This window comes from Carcharodon carcharias, chromosome 1 (genome assembly GCF_017639515.1).
Source record: "Carcharodon carcharias isolate sCarCar2 chromosome 1, sCarCar2.pri, whole genome shotgun sequence".
Classification (NCBI taxonomy): Eukaryota; Metazoa; Chordata; class Chondrichthyes; order Lamniformes; family Lamnidae; genus Carcharodon; species Carcharodon carcharias.
This window is the reverse complement of record NC_054467.1, coordinates 129,617,003-129,638,675: the sequence shown is the minus strand read 5'-3', so window position 1 is coordinate 129,638,675 and position 21,673 is coordinate 129,617,003. Positions and strand designations below refer to the sequence as shown.

Here is a 21,673-nt window from a genome sequence, read left to right as displayed (position 1 = left end):
CAGTCTTTGTGCATCAAATTTCTCTGTCACTATTATGTTACTGGAGGCATTACCCCATATAGTGTACACAATGTGTTAACCCCTCTTGTTAAAATAGTAAACACTATTAATTGGCGCAAGAACATTTGGCTTTAATGAGATAAGATTGCCAACATACATTTCTTCCTCATCTCTATTTAACCATATTAAATGAATTCAAGAAAGCATAAAAGTTTTAGTCATGATTGGGTGTTGAAAAGAAAAAGAGCTGACCTGCATTATTAAGGAGAAGAGCTTCCTATCTGCATCGTGGGGACATTCTACCCCCTATAATATAACCATCAAAAAATTCACTGTAAATATTAACATGTATATGTTGCATATATATAATTTAAATAAATAAAATGGCCTTCTATCACAATATTACTTAAAACATCTTTTTCCCTATGGGCATCACTACAGCAGGAGTATGAGAAACCTGATATCTCCTGATGGTTGGCAGTGGGCAAGCTGACCTGAACCATTCCCAGTACCAATGCAACACAGAGAGAGACAGGTAGTATTATTTAGGCCGGACTCAGTTCAACACAAAGAATTTAATTTTCACGGTATGATAAGGCAAATATTTCACAAGTTCATTTTTGTGAATAACCACATGTGGATGGCTTCTGGAAGAGAGGTGAAAACACCTTATAGTCAGAATGACTGAGGCTGGATTTCCTCAGTATAGGCCTGGTACAGGTCTGTGATGCTGTCTATCAACTTCATGATAGTTAGGTGCCATCTCCCTGAAATACTCTGGTGGAGTTGGTGTTGGAGGGGACAAAAGGACACAATCTTGACAAAACTGCTGGGATTGTGGGATCTAAGCCACTTTTACGAAGTTAGATCATTCATTCATAATTCATTTTATTAATTTTAATTACTTGTCATTTTTTACTGACTGCTCCAAAGATAATTTTTTTATTTGAGTGCGACTCTTTTGGCTGCAGCAGTTAACCTCACTTTGTTTCGGTGAGCAGCAATTTAAACGGGAGTCACTGTTGTGAGAATCAATGGCTGAAGCTGCTAAGACACCTGAGCCATATTACAGCACTGTCATTTTTCATTCCATTTCACCACAAGATGGGACTGTTTAAAGTGCAGCAGCAAGCATACTATCAACTTATCGTCTTCTCTATTATATCTTTCCTAGGTCACTGCTGACATATGTTGCAGAGTTTGTGTAATATTACTCCATTTCTCATTATTTTAATGCATGATTAATTTGCTTTATGCACAATACATTTATAATCTCCCCCCCCAAAAAAAAATAATGGATTTTTCATACTGTAGTATGTGGTAATGCTTAAATTTTGAAAATATCTTTGTATCAAGAGAAAATGGTTGATTTTTGCAACCATTTCCTTTATTGATACCCAAGACAGCTGTTGAATTCTGAAAACATGTTACTGTGTTAAAGTGTACAGTGTGCCCTGAATCCAAAGCAGCTTTTGCTGCAGTAAAGCACTACATTAGGACAACGGCCAGAAATGTCCCATTTCTAGGCCCTGAGTTCATGCTGTCTAAGATTTAAATGGAATATTCTCATCTACACTAATCTGACAAAAGTTCAATTGTAGTAATTATTTATAGCAATCACGTAAGTCCTAAATAAATAATTCTCTCATATGTACTGGGACACACTTACAGTATTTATAATAATGCTGTAATTCCTCAATTGGAATAGCATCATTTATATTAATGTTATAGATCCTAGTTGGAGTAAATTTCCATGCCCTAAAATATTTGGTAGATTCAGCACACTCAGACCTGGCTGCATAATAAGATGTAGCAGGGCCTCACTGCAAGCAGCATTTTTGTGGGGTAAGTAATAATTTGTAGTTATTGTTCAAAAGAAATTAAGGAATATTATGTTTTTATAAATATGTGAAGTGCTACAAATGTATAGCATACAGAAAAGATTAGTCAAGATTAGTGTTTTGAGTGACATCCAACATCAATTTGAATTTTGCCAGTTCTGATGAAAATTAAAGAAAATATTAGCCATTTTTTTTCAAATGCTAACAGAACTGCTATATATTTCCAACATTTTCCATTTTAATTTTACCTGGACTAGTTGTAGACAGGTGTTTCATTCATTAACATTTATCAACATTTAAAAATAGCTTTGAACATGTTGGCAAAAAAAATGCAACAAAGATTACCAACAAACTAAAAAAAAATTCTGCTTGTATTTGGTCCCTCTCCTGTTTCAATGCTTGGATTTAATCAGTAGATCTGAATTAATAAGTACGAAAGCTATACCTATATTGCTTTATTTCCAGAATCATGGTTGATTATCCTCATCACCAGTTGGACAGTAATCAGGTGGGGTGGATCGCTCAACTCTTAGGGCAGAATTTTACCTTTGGCGTGTGGGATCGGTGGGGGCAGGCGTGGGGTGGTCAAGAACCGACCACCGCCCGCGATTGGCACCATTCCGCAATTTTACACAGGTGGGCCAATTAAGGCCCGCCCAGTGTGATATGCGGCCTGTGAATGAGCATGAAGGGGTGGGCAGGGGCGGGGGCATGATGTCCACTGGGTCCAGTGGCAACCCAGCTGATTCAAATGCAGTCTCGGCAGCCCCTGGATGGCTGCCACCGATAGACGCGGAAATGCTGCGAATGGAAACCGTAGCGGGTGGACACGGCAGGCGGGAGGGCAGGCTGGTGGGGCAGTCGGCCCCATGTTTTTCTGATGAGTATCTTGCAGCCATCCTGGAGGAGGTGGCAGCGAGGAGAGAAACACTTGTCCCTAGGGATGGGAGGAGGAGGATGCCCCTCCCACCACCTCACCAAAAAGGCCTGGGAGGAGGTGGCATCCAGGGTTAGCAGCCACGACGTGGTGAGGCACACATGGATCCAGTGTTGCAAGCACTTCAATGATCTCCTGCAATCGGGAAGGGTGAATAACGTGTTGGCACGGGTCACTTTGCAGAACAGTCAAGAGCTGCCCATTCCCCCCGTGGACCTTAGAGGTGTTAGAGTGTGAGTGCCAAATGTCAATGAGGCAGGATCTAGCCAAGGGGGTGAGGCCTGACTGCTTGGACTGAGTGCCTTGCTGCTCCAGGGTCACGAATCGGCTGAGTCCTGTGAGGTGTTCATCAGGTGGGATTGGCCAGGCTGCAATGGCTCTGCAGTTAGAGGGTGGATTAATCAATGCTCCGCTATCCTTCCAGGAGAAAACATCCCATAACAATGCAGAGAAGTTGTGGAATGATGGAGAACCCCCACAGCTCCTCATCCGTTTAAGCAGGAGGCCCTGGAGCTGGAGAGACACCATGCACCTCGGTCAAACGGCCGCAGTGAGGTTGGGGTGCCAGAGGAAGATAAGATTGCCGTGCACAGTGACAGTTTCATGACTTAAGCTAATGACATTGTCCTTCTCCCTTTTAGGCTCATCAGCAGCCGCTCGTTATGAGGAGCCTGAAGGCCCACCTCTAACCCCTGAGGACCAACATGCTCACCACAGACCTGCGTCACACCCGCTCTGTCAAGCAGGCACCAGCACAGATACCAGCGCCTCGGTGGGCATAACATCACCGTGTAGTCTATCGGTGCACATTGGTGAGGATACTTCACATTCGCTTGAGGTGTAGGCGGAGGCAGAGAGCACTCAGAGCATCAGGAGTCAGAGGACTGCTGGGGACCAGGATAATGCTCAGTTGATGGCTGATGATGTGCCTCTGGAGTTATCCATGAGGCAGCAGAAGCTGGATGTCCAGCAGGGTGTGCGGGAGGATCTGGAAGAGATACATGAGGGAATGCGTGCCATGGTGTCCATTATGGAGGAGTCACTACGGAGCATAAGCACTGCATTGACCCTCATGGCTGAGCGCAACGCCTCTTGCATGGAGAGTGTGGCGACTCTCATGGAAAGGTTCCTCCAGGGAGTCAATCAGGGGTTCCTGGGGATGCGCTCGGACCTGCAAGTCCTCACACTGGTAATGACCTCAGTTGGTTAGTGTCAGTGTGGGAAATGGATTGGGCACCCAGTATCCTAACTAGGTGCCTGTCCATCAATGATGAGCAGGGAGGTCCAAAGCGACCTGATGTTGACGCATGAGCTGCCTGGCACATGAGCTGCCTGTTGTCTCTGTGGGCTCCTCTCAGAGCACTCCAGATAATGGCAGCAGCTCGTCTGCCCTTCTGCCAGTGACCGTGGCATCTAATGAGGCTGCAGCGACTGGGGAGATGCCAGCCATGGCACTGGCCGCTCCCTCCCAGGTGGGGCCAGCACAGGCACCACAGGTTAGAGGATGTCATCAAGGCCAACAAGACAGCAGAGTGAGCAGGCTGTCTCCAATGCCGGTGCCAGCGAGGGGGGAGCACCTAGACGAAGCACCGACAAGCAAAAACTTAAAGCAACTTAAGCACAACATGAGCTTATCATGGGTGATATTTGGTTTTCCCATTTTTCTTCATTTTCTAATGATGTGATGGAAAACACCGGTTCATGTTAATTTTTGATACTTTTAACATTCACAAGTAAATGATGTGAAATTTTGTGCACCTGGCCTCTGTATACTTCATTTGTTCGGTAGGTGCAGGGTAGGTCATGACGTTATGATGGATGTGTGTCTCCTGAAACTTTAATGCAAAGGCACATAGTTTATGCTGTTTACCAAGGAACTGGTCCTGTCAGAGATCGAGTATGGAGCCTGCAACCCTGGCATGTGTTGGTGGTTCTTATTTGGTGGGCTTGCTGAAGGAGCATTGGGTCAAAGCGTCCCGCGTGTCCCTGCCTCCATGGAGGTTACCCAGGTCAGCGTCTATGCCCTCAGCGTTCAGCTCACTGTGCTCGTCCTCGGACTCACTACTGGACTCACCATCTGTTGCCTGTGCAGCTGCGTCAAGATCTTCTTCCTCCATTGCGTCCCCCCTTGCCAGTGCCAGGTTGTGGAGAGCGTAGCATGTGACCACTATCCGTGACACCTGCTATGGGGGGTATTGCAGTTTGCCCCCTGAATGGTCCAGGCATCGGAAACCCATCTTGAGAAGACCTCTGGTTCTCTCTACCACCGCCCTGTGGAGGCATGGCTCCTGTTGTACCACGGCTCAACCTCTGTTCTTAGGTGGTGGAGAGATGTCATGAGCCACCTTTTCAGGGATAGCCCTTGTCACCCAACAGCCATCCATCCAGTCAGGCTGGAGCACTGTGGAGCCTTGGCACCTGGGAATGTCTCAGGTTGTATGCATCATGGGAGCTGCGAGAGTACCTTGCACAGACTTGCAGAATCTGCGTCCTATGGTCACACACTATCTGCACATTCATGGAGTGGAAGCCCTTCCTGTTGACAAAGGCACCTGGATCACCCGCTGGTGTCTTGATGGCCACGTGTGCTGTCGATTGCACCCTGGACATGGGGGAACCCAGCAATTGCTGTGAAGCCTCTGGCTCGCTCAGCTTGGTTGACCTCGTCCGTGCAGTGGTGAATGAAAGTCAATGCACACCTGAACAGAGCGTCTGTCACCAGCTTGACACAACTGTGGACAGCTGATTGGGAGACTCCACACAGATTCCTCCACTGAGCCCTGGAAAGAGCTGGAGGCATAGAAATTAAGGACCACTGTGAACTTCAGCGCCACTGGCATGGCGTGTCCACCCACACAGTCGGGGCTGATCTCAGGCCCAATCTTCTGACAGATGGAGGTCACTGTCTCCCACGAGAGATGGAGCTGCCTTCGGCATTGCACCTCAGACATATTGAGGTAGCTGCATCACCACTTGTAAACCCTGGCAGCAGGATATTGGCATCTTCTGCAGCCACTTCCACCTTGGACTTCCTGTTGGCATTGCACCCCTTGTGCCTGCTCACAGAAGCAACCAGCAAGTAGTATCGTGAACTCCTCACTAATCACTTTGACATAGCCACTGACCCCTCTTATACCGCCCGGGATGAGGTTTTGCGAATTGTGGCCTGCCCATTTTGCCCATGCGACGGCCTAAAAATTGCATGGACTGTGTAACGTCGGAGACAATTTGTGTCTCAAGGGCCTTAACTGGCCAATTAATTAATGGCGTGTCTGCCTAATGAAATATTGCAAGAGTGCATGTTGACATCAACAGGCCTGGCTGATATCAATGCGCTTTATTTAACGCTCAAGTGGGTCAGGCGTGCGCCCGCCCGTCAAGCTAAAAATTCTGCCCTTACAGAATTAACCTGAATTAATTTGATTTCAGTGGAATGAAATTCCGAAGGTTTGTAGAAAAGGGGTGCAGTTAACCCCACTAGTTTACAGACCAGCTGAAGGTGAAAAGTTTACTCTGAAATGCAGAACCTGAATGTTTGCTTGAATTGTCAATCTGAATTATCAAATACAAGAAAACCAACAAAAAAATTGCGTTTATTTAGAACCTTTAACATAATAAAACTCCCCAAGGCACCTCACAGGAGCATTATAAAGTAAAATATGACATTGAGTCACATATGGATTTAACGGGATGACTAAAATCTTAGTTAAAAAGGTAGGTTTTAAGGAATGATTTAAGGGTGGAGACAAAGTTGGGAAGGCAGAGTGGCTTAGGAATGGAATTCCAGAGCTTAGGGCCCAGGTAGCTCAAGGCTTTGGTGGATCAGTTGAAATCAAAGATGCTCAAGAGGTCAGAATTAGTGGAGCGGAGATGGATGTGGTACTGAAAGAGATGACAGAGATTGGGGAGAGGGGAGCAAGAGCATGGAGGAATTTGAAAACAAGGATGAGATGTTTTAATATCAAGGTGTTATTTAATTGGGAGCCAGTACAAATCAACGAGGGCAGGAGTATGGATGAACAGAACCTGGTGAGAGTTAGGACATGGGCAGCAGAGTTTTGAATGTCATTAAGTTTACAAAGGGTAGAACATGGGAGGCTAGCCAGTACAGCATTGTAATAGTGAAGTCTAGAGGTGACAAATGAAGGCTGATTATCTCAGTTGGTAAACTGACTAGCATGTGGCTCAGAGTAATGCCAACAGCGCAGGTTCAATTCTCGTTTCAGCTGAGGTAGGCTTGGGACCTGACTCCTTGCCCTGCTCTTTCCAAGGCAATGGCAAACCAACACCCACAAAAATACTGCCAGAAAAAAACAGCTCAGGATGAAGCATCAGCAGGCGATGAGCCAAGGACCTGCTTTCAAGCAGAGCACATGTGAAGGATGAAGAGGTGACAAAGGCATGGGTAAAGATTCCAGCAGCATGAGCTGAGGCAGAAGTAGAATTGGGTAATGCTACGTTGATGGAAATTGGCAGTGTTTGTGATGGCGCAGGTGTGTGATTGGAACTTCACTTGGGGTCAAATATGACACCAAGGTTGCAAACAATCTGGTTTGGCTTCAGAAAGTTGTCAGAGAGAGGGATGGAGTCAGCGGCTAAGGAGTGGAGTTTGTGGCATGGTCTGCCACAATAATAAGTACACCACATCCATCAATTCATGAATCCTAAAAATCCTGGGAGGAATAACAAAGAGATAAGTTGGGCGGGAATTTAGATGGCTCTCCATTTGGTCAGATCCACAAATTAGTTTTTCAACTTTGGGCGTTTGTGTGAGGAGGAACCAGTCAAACCTCCATCTGGGATCACTCAAAGAGGCGGTTGGGGTGATATCCATGTTTATAAATCCGAGCTACTCTTTCTTTCTACCAGTGGAAAATATGCTTGCATGGTCCTGCAAATTTAGGAGTGGGAGCATAATGTCACTTTCTTAATTGGCTTCACAAAAATTGCATGCATAACTCCTGAGTTGAAATGGTGAACTCTCTCTTACCCCAGTGCAGTGGCATGGGGCCACTCTGAATTCCCATGTAAATGACAAAGGTTCCTGCCCTTTCTAAGTTAATGACTCTGTTCCTAGAATTTCGGACTGCGTCAACAGTGATGTTGAGTGGTTGTAAGTGCTGCCTCACTACAAGTCTAATAACCGAGTGTAAATTGAGGAATTTCAGCCCTTTGTACACCTATGTAGACATACTAAGTGCTGAAATACACTCAACAAGAAACATAGGTGTGTTTTGTATACTTTATGCATTTGTATATCTGATTTAGTTGCATATTTATAGATGCTGAAGCAAGTAATAGATTACTTTGATATCCCATTTTAATCTTCCACCGAGTTAACTTTTAAATTAAATTATTTTAAGCAATAGATAAAATATATTTATGCATGTATCCGCAAAAGAGCACGGAAAGTGTGCCATGTGAGAGGATTAATTTGGGCCGTTAGTCACACTTTGCACAATAAACTGAATTTGTAATATCATGAACTTGTTTTACTCTCATGATTCAGGTACACACAACCGTAAGCAGTTTCCATTGAATTATTTTACTAATAATCCATTTATTCTCACCAATTCTCCTTTCTGAAGATGTTGACCCCTTGCTGGGGCACAGTTACAACAAACAGTGCTTTCCATCTTGTGCCACTCCCAAGAGTCAATCTGCATTTCATGTGTGATTTTTGAGAGGAAGTGTTGGTGTGCTACTTGACTGTGGGGAGGACATTACATCAAAGCTCATTTGTGATTTCAGCTGATGTGGAATATTCTTCCCTGCCTTCCCACAAGAGTTTAGACCAACTGCTGCACCTCAGCAGAGTCAGCTAACTCAGCTGACCGAATAAGTCGAGGGTATAATTTTAGGTCAATCCAGTCTATGAGGTCACAATTGAGATACCTCTTTCTGAATATTTGAGATTGAAAAGCCTTACTTTTTCATGCGTGCCCAGACTTCTTTCCTTTGACAGTGTTCACTGGTTGCTTAGTGATTACATTCTGTGGGGTGGTGGGGGAGTTGTGGTGATGGGGGGGCACCGCAATATCACACTCTCTGGAACAGCGTAGAATCTCTGACAGCAACTTCTGGATTTCTGCATTATTCCATGCATATGCAAAGTCCCAAAGTTATTGTTAGTTTCAGTGGAGTAATGAGAGTGGAGCTGACCATTTCACAGTCATTACTACGGCAAAATCCAGGTCACTGACGAAAACCTCACTTTTACGCTATTAGTCTCACTGTAAAAACACTTGAAAAGATTACACCTAGTTGAATGAGATGTAACTGGGTTTTTAGCAGCATACAAACTTCATAATTATTGCTAAATACTCTCAGTGACTTTGAAAAGTATATGTTTGTGAAATGTCAAATTTTCTATGACAAAAAAATTCCATATTTTTAAAATAATATTTTTCACAATTTTTATATGAATATATTACCTTATATCTTAATCCAATCAATTATTTATTTCACTATCTGCAAATTTAAATTAAATGATTCAGGGTTTTTAACTTTCTGGTTTGCTGTCTGTGAGAATACTTTAATAAGACTTCTTGCTGACATCACTGCTGCCACATGTTTGCAGATTCTTTTGACTTGGTGCCTGATTTAAGTTGCCATCAGAAAAGGAGAATCCGCTTAGCAGAAATTCCTAGGTTATTACGGGCAGCTATCTTCAAGTTCAATGGCAAGCACCCTTTTTTCACTGTAGAGTGTACAATCCCAGCCTAAGAATTAGCTTTGTTGTTTTCAATGCTATGGGTGCAGCCTGGTTAAGCCGGTGCTCAGTTCTAGCTTGGCTTTCAGGGAGTTGAAATTAGCTGATTCAACAATATGACCAGCATTCTATTTGCTGTATTTATTGCCATGTAATACTATTTCAACATGATGAACAAGAGGTCAATTTCAACTTTGTTTTTGTTAACCTTTTCTGGATATAGGTGTTGCTGGCAAAATGTCATTTATTTCCCATTTCTGCTTACCCAGAAGGTATAACGATTCAGCCACATAATGTTGGGCCTGAGTCAAATTTAGGTCAGACCAAGATGGAGTAACAGGTGAAGAACAGTAGTGAACTAGTTGATTTTTAAATAACAATAATTGTAAAGACTCTTTTAACCCATAACTTACCAGATTTATTGAGTTCAATTTCAAAATCTGCTAAAACAGAATTTGAACTTACAACCACTGGGTTACAAGTCCAATATCATAAACCACAAGTCTTCTGTACACTGACCTCCAGACCCATATTCTTGGTACCTAAAGAACCCTATGTCAAAGAAAGCAACAAGCAGATTAGCTTAATATTGAAAAGTAGCCCGAACAAAGGACTGAGGAAGCCACAGACAAGAGATGATAAATTAAAGTTTTATCTCTGGGAATATCTGGAGCTGAGGAAAATTCTCCAGAGGTCTGTGGCATACTTACAGGTGGGTCCCCACAGAAGTAAATAACTTTAGGATTGGTGTGTTGTATAAAAAAATTCTTGGGGCAGAATTTTGCCCTTGACGTGCAAGCTCGGCGGGGGTGGGCGGGAGCGGTCAGGAAGCCGACCACACCTGCAATCGGGTCTGGAAGGCAAGTTCAAGCTGGCAGACCAATTAAGGCCCGCCCAGTGTGAAATGTGAGTGGCAGCGCTGAGCACTGTCTGTGCGGGTGGGTGGGGGGTGGGGGGGAGGAGTGCGAGCTGGGCAAGCATGACCTGCGCATATGCACGCGAGCACACGCTATATAAAGTCCCTGAGGCAAACAGCCACCTCAGGGAGATGAAAATATATGAAACAAAAAAGGAATTGACAGAATGTTACATTCGGTGTGCGGGCGGGCGTCCCAACGTCATCGTGAAGTTGTGCGATATTTTGTTTGGCGGGCGCGCGCTGGAACCGGCTGTGCGATCGCTGATAACTGAAAGGCCTATTAAGGCCATTATCCAGGTAATTAACCTTAATTTTATGCCACCCATCCAATCTAATGGTTGGTGAGCAGGCGAAAAGGCCAAGTGGTCTTTACGTTTTTTAGGCAACCTCATCCACAAGTGAGATGAGGTTTCCTAAAGCTATTACAAATTAAATAAAAACTTTCTTTTGAAATTAAAAACATGTCCTATCTCATGTGACACAGTCACATGAGGGGACATGTTTCATTGAATCTTTATCATATTTAATAATTATTTCAAAAACCACTTCAATCTCCCTGAGGCAGCTCTGTGCCTCAGGGAGATTGAAGTGCTCTTTCGTACGCAAGCACAAACTACGTGCTAGGTCCAGCTCTCCCTCCTCCGCCCGCCCAGGTAGCGCTCATGCTACCACTCGCAATCCACGCAGGGTGGGCCTTAATTGGCCCAAGTGCGTGAAATTGCAGTGCAGAGCTGATCACGGGCAGCGGTCAGCTCCACGGCCATTCCCTCCTACTCCCCTGACCCCACCCGACAAATCCTGGCCAATGAAACATTTCCTCTGCTCATGTGACTCTGTCAGAGGCATGTTATTCTTGAAAAATTAAAGTTTTTATTCTATTTGCTTATGGAAACCTTATCCTGCCCATGGATGAGGTTTCCAAAAAAGTGCAAAGGCTGCTTGTGTTTTCGCCTGTCCGCCAACCGTAAGGTTGAATAGGCAGTGAAAATTTTATTTCAATTAACTTTTAATGGCCTTATTAAGCCTTTTAATTGTCGGCGGGCGTGCTGCCGACTCTGGCGTGCATCTGCTGACTGAAATATCGTGCGAGTGCGCAATGACATTGAGATGCTCGCTTGACATCATCACACGTCATTTTACGCTTAGTCAGGTCGGACACACACACCGCGAAAATTTTTCCCTTGGGGAAGTAAGAAATAAACCTAAGGGCCTAGCATCTGTGGTATAAAGTATTGTTGCCTTAATTGTATTTTCTTTGTTTAATTTGTTCTATATGCAATAAATTGTGTACTTTTTTTAAAAAGAAAAGTGAAATCTTTTGACATAGTTTTGTTTGGATTTCTCTTTAAATATTAATGGTCCCGAACTGGATAATAACTGTATGAAAACCAGAATTGTACACAATGTTCCAAATGTGGACTATCACAAGTTCTATGCCAGTTTATCATAAATTCTCAGCTCTTAAAATTTTATACCTTCAGAAATGAATACTGGCACTTATTTTTTTTAGCTTTGATAAAACTGTGTCACCACTTTTAATAATTTGTGAATGTGTACATTTTACTCCCATTGCCCCTCTTACTAGCCCCCATGGAGACTCTGCAGAGCTTCCAAAATAGCTGGCAGGACCTGAATATGGAAAACCCATCCCAATTCCTGACATGCAATTTTTGTCAGTAGGGGAAAAGGGGCAGGACATAATTCACGCATAAGGGAAACTTGAACACATCAGGGTCATCTGAACTCAGTGCTGAAACAGAGTCCATTTTAGCTGTTACAGTGTGGGTGTCACAAATTTATGGATAACTTGAAGGTCTGTATAACTGTGAAGTTATTTAAATTCACAACCCTTTATAAACAGAAAAAAACAGAATAAACAGGCTGTAGGTCAGTGAGAGTTAGAAAATAACCCCTGTTCAAGCAGCTTCAATAGCTGTTTGTATACATTTTCCTTCGGGCTCTTTTATGAATGCTTAGCTGATTTCCAAAAGCTACAATTATCTCAGTTGGAGGTTCTGAGTACACAGTTTAATTGACAGCTTTAAGAGGCTATTAAAGGATTAGCTGTCTTTGATGTAAACAAATTGAAGTTTGTTTATTTCAAGTGGATTAACTGCTTGAAATTTAAAAGGTTTGAATGGGCTTTCACAAATGGGTGATTTTTTAAATATAGTGAAGGCTATATTAGATTTTTAGAACTTTATTTTATTTCATCTCAACATGGCTCCTGAGGTCTGACCACGGTGGATATTGATTGAGTTGGCATGGAGGGTATAAGGGTCAAGGATGTGTTGGCATAAGTTGGCAAGGAGGGTATAAGGGACCATGACAGGTGGGTGGTGCAGGGGAGTGACTTTGTGTGGAGAATGTTGTCTCATAAGTTTGCTTGCAATTGGAGAAATAAGATTTTAGGAGAAATTGTGTTGGATAGCTGCCCATGGTGGGCAATTATTCAAAATAATCATTTCTACTAATTTATTTTAAAAATATTTTCTTAGTATGCAGGTGCCACTGGCAAAGATGCTTTTAGTACCTTTTGCTGAGGGCTAGAGGGTCCAAAATATCAAAATACAATTGGGACCATGTCCCAGAGAACCAAGGAAGACCTTTTAAGCAGCCCACCTTGGCATTCGGCTGACTCAATGGCCGCTTATGTTCCACTTCTGGGGATGGCAGGGCTGACTCCATCCAGCACCCATAACCCCGCACCCACAAACCCTCACTCTTCATCTACAGAGTGAAGATCGCACCACTCCGAGGTCTTTCTACTGAGGCGGGTCCGACGAGTCGGGAAACTCCTCAAGTCGGCCTGACTTGGTAGCAAAAATCTGGTGGCCCCTTAGTTCTTCCCAGTGACATGCACCCCCTCACACTTAAATATATTGAAATTCATTTGTCAATTACATGCCCGTTATTCTTGGGTCGATGGTCCATTGCCAACAAAATTTGCAAAGGCAACCTCAAAAAGGCTTTACATCTTATTCGCATATGCAAAAAGCATGATGTCTATTTCAGACACTAGCCCTGAACATTTTCTTTTCACCTGTACCAATCTGGCAGGCAGTGCACATCCAGTGCAGAATGTGACCATAGAATGGCCACCATAACGGACATTATTTTGGTGCATTTTTTACACCTGTAAGATATGGATGACACCAAACAATCTCTAGGCCTCAGTTTCAAAGTGAAAGAGGTATCACATTTTTCTGGCAATAACTGCATATTCCTATTGTCAGTAAATTAAGGTATTAGCAACTGTTAGTTGAGATTATTCCAATGCGTACTGTAAGTGAGGCAACTGGACAGTACAATTTCACATGTTTTAAACAGTCTTCTAGTAAAAAAAAGGAAATAATAATAAAGTGAAAGCGAAATGTTTTAGTGAAGTAGAGCTTCTTGTTTCAGTAAATAATTTTCTATGACATTTAAACATCCCCTTTTTTGTCACCAAGCTAACATTCCCAGAAGAGGGCTGCCAAATGGCCTGGACCATTATTGTCTGCAAAGTCAACAAATTTTCTGATGCATTGAGAAATACAGGGAATAGGAAATGTATCAACAGCTTCACACGTCTAGCTTAAAAATAGCACACAATAACAGTTATTTGTTTTAAACTGAGTCATTTTTCCTGCCACCTCCAAAAAAATTTGCTTGAAAAAAAGAGTAAAAGCTTTAATCCTCTGGACAAAACAGTCAACATGTTTGACTTTTCTCATTCTGATCTAATACACATTTAAAAAAAATACATGTTACTCATCAGAAATATCATAACAATGATTTACCCCACCAATAAGTGTCAAATTAATGTCAATCAGTGCTGAGCAAGAGTATATACTGTTTTGTGGGCTCGTACCCTCTAGGAATTGAGATAAGATTTCAAAAAATGGTGCTGCATTCAATGAAAGGAACAGAGAGATGTTATTCAATCAGTTCCAGTCTATATTTAAACTCAGGTCTCAAAACTGAAAACAGTCTTCTAAATGTGCATACCAATGCAAATAGGTATGACAGCACATTAACAAACATTAAAGACAAATACCTGGAACGCCCACGGGAGGTTCTCCCAATTGACGGCTGTCACTTCAGCTGGAACCCCATTGAAAAGCTTAAGTTACTCTGGGAAACCGGAAGAACCCTGTATTCTCCTCAAAAAGATTTAGTTGTGGAGCATCTAAATACGTGTAAGATAGGCATTTGGGCACTGCCAATATGATGAGTTAATAGTAGCTGAAGAAGCGGTGAGACTAAACTTTGTTTAGGGCTAAACTGGGTAGTCCCCAAAAATGGGTGTGGGGATCATGTTACATGATTACTCCACACCCATTCGATCATACTGCCTGCCTGTTATCACGATTTCTGCTTACAGCCAGGGTTAATCATGCTGTTCGCCAGTTGCTTGCTTAACAGGGGGTCCTAAAATGTTACGTGCGAGCATAATGTTAAAGCTAGCCTGCACTGCATAAAACTAGCCTGCATCTCTTAAAGGGAAAGGACATCGTTACCATTGCATCATTGGGAATAGTGTGTTGTGCAACAAAAAGTAATGGTGACTATGGGAAAGAGCATGCGCTAAGGTTTTCCCCTGATGCACGAGAGGTCTTGGTGGAGAAGGTGGGGGCAAGGAAGCCATCCAGACACCAGGTGAGAAGGCAGTGGGAGCAGATAGCTGTGGAGGCAAATGTCAAGAGTCTAGGTCCAAGATCAGTGAATGCTTCTACAAGTGCCATGTCCTATCAACTGCACTATGAGTCTCAGCCACTGCTCAACATCACAACAACCCAATGATCAATCTACCAATAATCTCTCTTAAGACTCATTCATATGTTTCACCTCACCCTCACACACTTAGCATACACAAACCCACACCTCATAGTTTATACACAATGCCAGTTGTTGAAATATGATAGCGACATCACCCAACTCTAGTTTATGCCACACACTGACACCCTTCTCTCTCTCTAGCAGGAGAAGGTAGCGCACAACTGGAGACAGCAGAAACCAACAGGAGGTTAAAAGGTGCAGCCTGCATGTCCTTACCTCCACAGAGGTGATGATGCTTGCCATTATAGAAAGGACCGTCAACGAGGCCATGGCCAGCAGTGGGTTAAATCCATTCAAGGTGCCAGTATCCTCACAACTAATCCTCCTTCTCACTTCATCTGTCTCAATCTCTTTTGACTTAAATGCTGCAGACAGTGTAAGCATAAATTTATTACATTCATCTCTCCACACACCACAACATTATACTGTTGCCTTTTTCCTTTCAGAACCCAAGATGTGTAATGCTGGCCAGGTAGTGGAGAAAAACCAAGAATGGAATGATGATGGAGACAAGGCACCATCACTCAATTTCACACCCACATCCACCAGTTCGGATACTGACACCGCATGTTACTTAGAGGATAATATTGAGATGAGATCTGCACATGGTGAAACACTGGGCAACAGTGCACTGCAGAGGACTCAGAGGAGGAGTTTGCTGGGGCAGGCTGAAAAATATAGCTGATGGGTGTACACAACAAAATGCTTGGTACATACAGTGGCAAGCTTGCTAGAAAGCCTTTACTTAATGTCAAACGACATGCAGGAGATTGGCACCAACTTGACAGAAGACTCTGCATGGAGCTTGGAGCCCATCCTTTCCAGTATGGAAGTGGTGGTCAGCACCATGACATAGTGACATAGTTGTGGGCTTGTGGAGGTGTGCTGTGGACCTACCCGTGATGTAGCATCTGGTGGTGATGTCTCAGTTTCTGTTGCAGCACAATCAGCTTCCCCCCCCCCCAAGTCCAAAAGCTGCAGTGGAAGCTCGGAGTGTTGCCATGTCTGTGAACACTAATGTTCATAGGCGCTTGGAAGGTCACACAGCAGTTCAGGAATCTGTCCTCTAACAGATTATTGGGATTGCTGCAACACCACCCTAGTGGTGTGGCAGTGGTTCCATGGAGCACAAGCCTGTTCTCTCTCGGGTCAACAACAGTTATGTCTCACTATTGCTACTCCACCAGTATCCTTGATGTTGCCTATCAGTAATCTAGCCGAAACAGTTGCTGCTCATGCTGAGATGGTGCAGTCTGAAGCTGGGTTATCTAGGCCCAGACCGGCTCAAAGGCATCCTGCAAGGTCATCTGCAGTCACCACCACCCAAGGTAAGCAGCTTTTCACCAGCCATACCGCAGACACTGGGGTAACAATGCATAGGACCAGTAGGCCAGCCAGGCATAAGCACAGGCACAAAGAAGATAGGCTCTAAGGGAATGCACAAGGATGATTAGCTGATGTTTTCTTGCAACATAGCATGATTTCATATGAATTTGTTTTGGAATGTCTAGTTTATGTTGGCTTTTGGTTTTGATTGTGGACAGGAGAACAATGTGATGGTCAGTGACAGGGAAGATAAGGTGTCAGACTGTTGGTAAATAGACAATTGGGGTTTGGGTTACTGGTGTTGCACTTGAATCAGTTTGTCGTTTACAGTTCGGGCAGAAAGGTGCTGTCTCGGTTGCAGCCTCCCTTCCTCTTCTTTTTCTTCTTACACACTCCCCTATTCCATATCCTCCTCTAGCTTGTGCTCCTGCTTCTAAACTGATAGTTGGTGGCTAAAGCTGTTTTCTCATGATGACAAAGTTGTGTAGCATGCAAAGTACCACCAGAAATCTACAGATTTGCTCAGTCAAATATTTCAGTGCTCTGCAGAGTAATCCAGACAGCAGAATAGCTGCTTCAACTCACCTATAGTTTGCTCTATCACATTCCTTGAAACAGCATGGCTGTTATTGTATGCATGCTATGCACACTACAGCTGAAATACAGCTAGCACAGCAGACTGCTGCAGAATGAATGTTGTTGCCAGAATATCGAACATTGACCTGCGTGATGCACTGTCTATTGTCACACAACAGCAACATATTGAGGGAATGGATTCCCTGTCAGTTCCAGTACATGGCAAAGTTGACATGCAGCAACCGCAAAACACTGTACAGGCAGTCAATGGCACACTGCACCATGGCTGTTGTGTCTTGTGGTTCCTGAAAGTTCAAAATCATCACAATATTTTACATAGATAAAGGAGTTGACATAGAATGTTTTTCTCAGATCTCACCAAGTACTGCCGAATGATACATTGTTAGTTTGGTACACAGACTATAGTGCATTAGTGACTGATGTGGCACCTTGGATGCTTATGTATATATGCACAAGACAATATAATTCCTAACTCTTTTTGAATATTATAATATAACATCACTCTTTAAAAAATATAATTCCTTCCAAATCTCAATAACTGTTTTTATATATTTTTTATTCATTCGCTGGCTAGGCCAGCATTTATTGCCCATCCCTAGTTGCCCTTGAGAAGGTGGCGCTGAGCTGCCTTCTTGAACCGCTGCAGTCCATGTGGTGTAGGTATACCCACAGTGCTGTTAGGAAGGGAATTCCAGGATTTTTGACCCAGCGGCAGTAAAGGAACTGCAATATATTTCCAAGTCAGGATTCCAAGTTAGTGACTTGGAGGGAAACTTCCAGGTGGTGGTGTTCCCATCTATCTGCTGCCCTTGTCCTTCTAAATGGTTGTGGGTTTGGAAGGTGCTGTCTAAGGCCCCTGGTGAATTCCTGCAGTGCATTTTGTAGGTGGTACACACTGCTGCTACTGTGCATCAGTGGTTGGGGGAATGAATGTTTGTGAATGGGGCGCCAATTAAGTGGACTGCTTTGTCCTGGATAGTGTCAAGCTTCTTGAGTGTTCTGGGAGCTGCACCCATCCAGGCAAGTGGGAAGTATTCCGTCACACTCCTGACTTGTGCCTTGTAGATAGTGGACAGGATTTGGGTAGTCAGGAGGTGGGTTACTCGTTGCAGGATTCCTAGCCTCTGATCTGCTTTTGTAGTCACATTATTTATATAGCTTGTCCAGTTCAATTTCTGGTCAATGGTAACCCCCATGATGTTGATAGTAGGGGATTCAGTGATGGTAATGCCATTAAATATCAAGGGGTGATGGTTAGGTTCTCTCTTGTTGGAGATGGTCATTGTCTGGCACTTGTGTAGCATGAATGTTACTTGCCACTTGTCAGCTCAAACCTGGATATTGTACAAGTTTTGCTGCATTTGGACATGGACTGCTTTAGTGTCTGAGGAGTTGTGAATGGTGCTGAACACGTCTGGGCTAAAGAAGATTAACAATGACTTTTATAACTACACCAGATACTTCAACACCCTTTTACAGCTTATTTTCTTTTCTCAAAAATATTATTCATAGAATTGTCAGGCAGGAGGATGTTGTGACTTCATCTCGTGGATTTGGTAGTCATCACTCTATTCTAAGCTAAAGCAGCACACTGCAGCCAGTCTTTGGCCTGGCAGTACTTTTCTTCAAGCTCTGTATTATAATTCTGCAGCATATATTTCTCCTTCAACCATTCTATATGCCTGTTTTCATCAGTTTTTCAGTCTCCTACTGTGCCCACTCTGCTTGGCTTCTTGCATTCTGCCTTCCTCTTTTAAATGCTTCAGCATTTCTTGCAGTTTGTTATTAATCTCCAGTAAATCATTCTCCGACTGTGATTGTGTTAAGCTGCATCTGCAGTTCACCCCTTTGCTGTCTGAACTCAGCACTGTGATTTTTTTCTTTTCCTAGTTCTTCTATTTGAAGCACGTGCTGTCGAAGTTTTGACCTGAGGTTCAGGATGTACCTCTTGGATGCATCCTCCGCTAACTCTACAGCATGCATGTATATCCTCCTTTCAGCCCACTATGTTGTGTCCTGCTCAGCCTTCGGTCCTACCAGATCAGCTACTTTATTCTCTAGTTCTAACTTTACATCTTGAAGTATGGTATGTTTCTGGAAATCTTCTTTAGCTGCCTGAACTTTCTGAATTAGCTCTCTGCTTTCCTGTGAAGCGTTCTTTCTGTCTTTCAATATTGGCCTTCATGATTTCAATAACTGCAATTCATTTACTTGGCTTTGCATGTTATCTCTCACAATGACGGAATTTACTCAATCTGTGGGCCCTGTGGCTCTGGCAATCACTTTCTTTTCTTCCATCTCTTGGAGCTCTGTTTCAAGATTTCTTTTTAGGTGTATTTAGGATTCATGTGAATGAATCATCGGTTTCTTCGCTACATCAAAGTTTATATGATACTGTAAAATTTTCAAAATATCCAACCATCTCATGAAAGCACTCTTTATGCAATGAAACAACAACAAAAGAATGAATACCAGACAGAGAGAAAGATGTTCAAGAGCTGTGGACGATCACATGAGTTCACTGACTGAAGGAAATGTCCTGCACACAGATCAAACCACAGAGCTTGTGGAAAGCCCAATCACTGAGAAAAGATGTGCAGAACAAAGTAAGATGGTAAATAATGGATAAATTTGTCCCAGATCTTTCTTGCTTCTGATATGAGTTTGCTTTACAATGGGTGTACTGCCTTCAACTTTCCATGATGCCTCCTTCATCTCAGAGTTTACTGAGATCAGCTGTTGCTCTTCGCAACTGCTCATCCCCAGGAAAGCAGGACCATCTATTTCAGTGATATAGAACATATAGTTAATGTCTTTTCCTTTGTGTGTCCCTTTGATTTGGTCATTCCTAGCTGCCGAGTCTTAGCTCCACCACGTGCCGTCAGCATGACATTGCTCACTTTCAGGTCATCTTTCAAATTTTCTCGAAAAATCTTCTGGTATAGCCTGAGCAGAATGATGATATTCTGCATGCTGATATCAAACTTCAGCTCCAGATTTATGGCTGTGGGCTTATTTCTCACCTTCTTCATGACTTGAAGAATTGCATGAATTTCTTTTCTCTGAGAACTGTTGCATTAAGACATTTCGTACAGTTTTATGATACCTATGCCCTTTGTGTCCTTAAACTCTCAGTCATCTTCCAAGCTATAGATGATTTGCTTTCTTTACCTTCTCATCCACCCTGTTGCTCTGTTTCTGGTAATTCCTTTGCCATCTTCTTTCTTTGTTCTGCATCTTTTCCCAGTGATCGGGTGTTCTGCAAGCTCTACATTTTGATCCGTTTGCAGGACATTTCCTTCTGTCTGTGAGCTCATGTAATCATCTACAGCTCTTGTACATCTTTTTCTCTGTCTGGTGTGCATTCTTTTGTTGCTGTTTCACTGGATGAGCCCTGCTGCCTTTCTTTTGACTTAAGTGAGGGTTAGCTGATCGAGTAGTTCGCGTCTTCTTCTGTCTGCTCGTGGCTTCATGTGCTCTGGTAGTGGCAACAGCCTGTGATATTGTGAGATGTTTTTTACCAATCAGTATTTTTTGTACATCACGGTGTGCAGAGCCCAAATGAGCTGATAACAGCTTTTCATCTGTCTCTTTGAATTTGCACTTGCTGGCTACATTTCTCAATCTCATTGAGAAATTGTCAACAAGTTAATCTGGTTCCTGTCTTAGATTCTGAAGTTCATTTTGGTGGATCTGATGGTTTGATTTTGGCTGGAGATGAGTGCTGAACTTCTCAAATTTTGTCTGCGATTTTACTGTCATCCTCATTCATTTCCAAGCTATTGAAAAGATCTAAACCTTTATCTCCTTGCCCATGAAAGAATGTAGCTGACCCTTTCTGCAATTGTGTTAAGCTTCTCAAATGCTTCCACAACATCATCAGCCTCCCAATTCATCTAGAGCTGGAGCTGTGAGTTCATTGTTGCACTTGGGACCATTTTGTTTTTGCATGATTCACTCAGTTTTTTCTCTCTCTCTGACACTGATTCAGGTTGATTTTCTCATTAATTCAGCATTGATTTTGTATTTACTGCTTGGGTTTTACTCACAAACACCTGCTGCCACCATGTTATGCCTGTGGTTCCCAAAGTTAGAAATAATCACACTATATTACATACTTACAGGAGCTGACATTAAATGTATTTGTCAGATCTCACCATGGGCTGTAGAATGATACATTGTTTGTTTGGTACACAGTGAATGATGTGGCATCCTGGATACTTATGTATACTTGTGCATAACAATATAGTTCCTAACTGTTTTAAATGATACAACAATATAGCAACGGGGAAGGCTACAAACATTGCAAACCCTCGTGCTTGCTCAACTTGTTTGTCTCTGGCAAGAGAGAAGGAAATTAAGTTGGCTCTCTTTAAACAGAGAATCTTTGTGCCCTCCCTTATACAACAGTGAATGACAACTGTGAGAATTTGCAAGTACCTCCAGCCAGCAGGTACCAGAGACATAAATGTTCATAGCCATGGACACCTTCACAGCAATGAGCAATGTCATTCTTGCCC

The 21,673-nt window shown here is 43.1% G+C and overlaps 1 protein-coding gene across 1 annotated transcript in view; it reads right to left on the bottom strand.

The window, feature by feature from the left end:
• Positions 1-252: 252 nt before the first annotated feature.
• The window catches only part of pcdh7b (protocadherin 7b), a 385,942-nt gene continuing 364,521 nt past the window's right edge, over positions 253-21,673 (bottom strand). Inside the window, exon 3 of the mRNA XM_041182788.1 lies at positions 253-306. Coding sequence (XP_041038722.1) covers positions 278-306 — 29 coding nt within the window. The 3' untranslated portion in view covers positions 253-277. The remainder of the gene's footprint in view (positions 307-21,673) is intronic.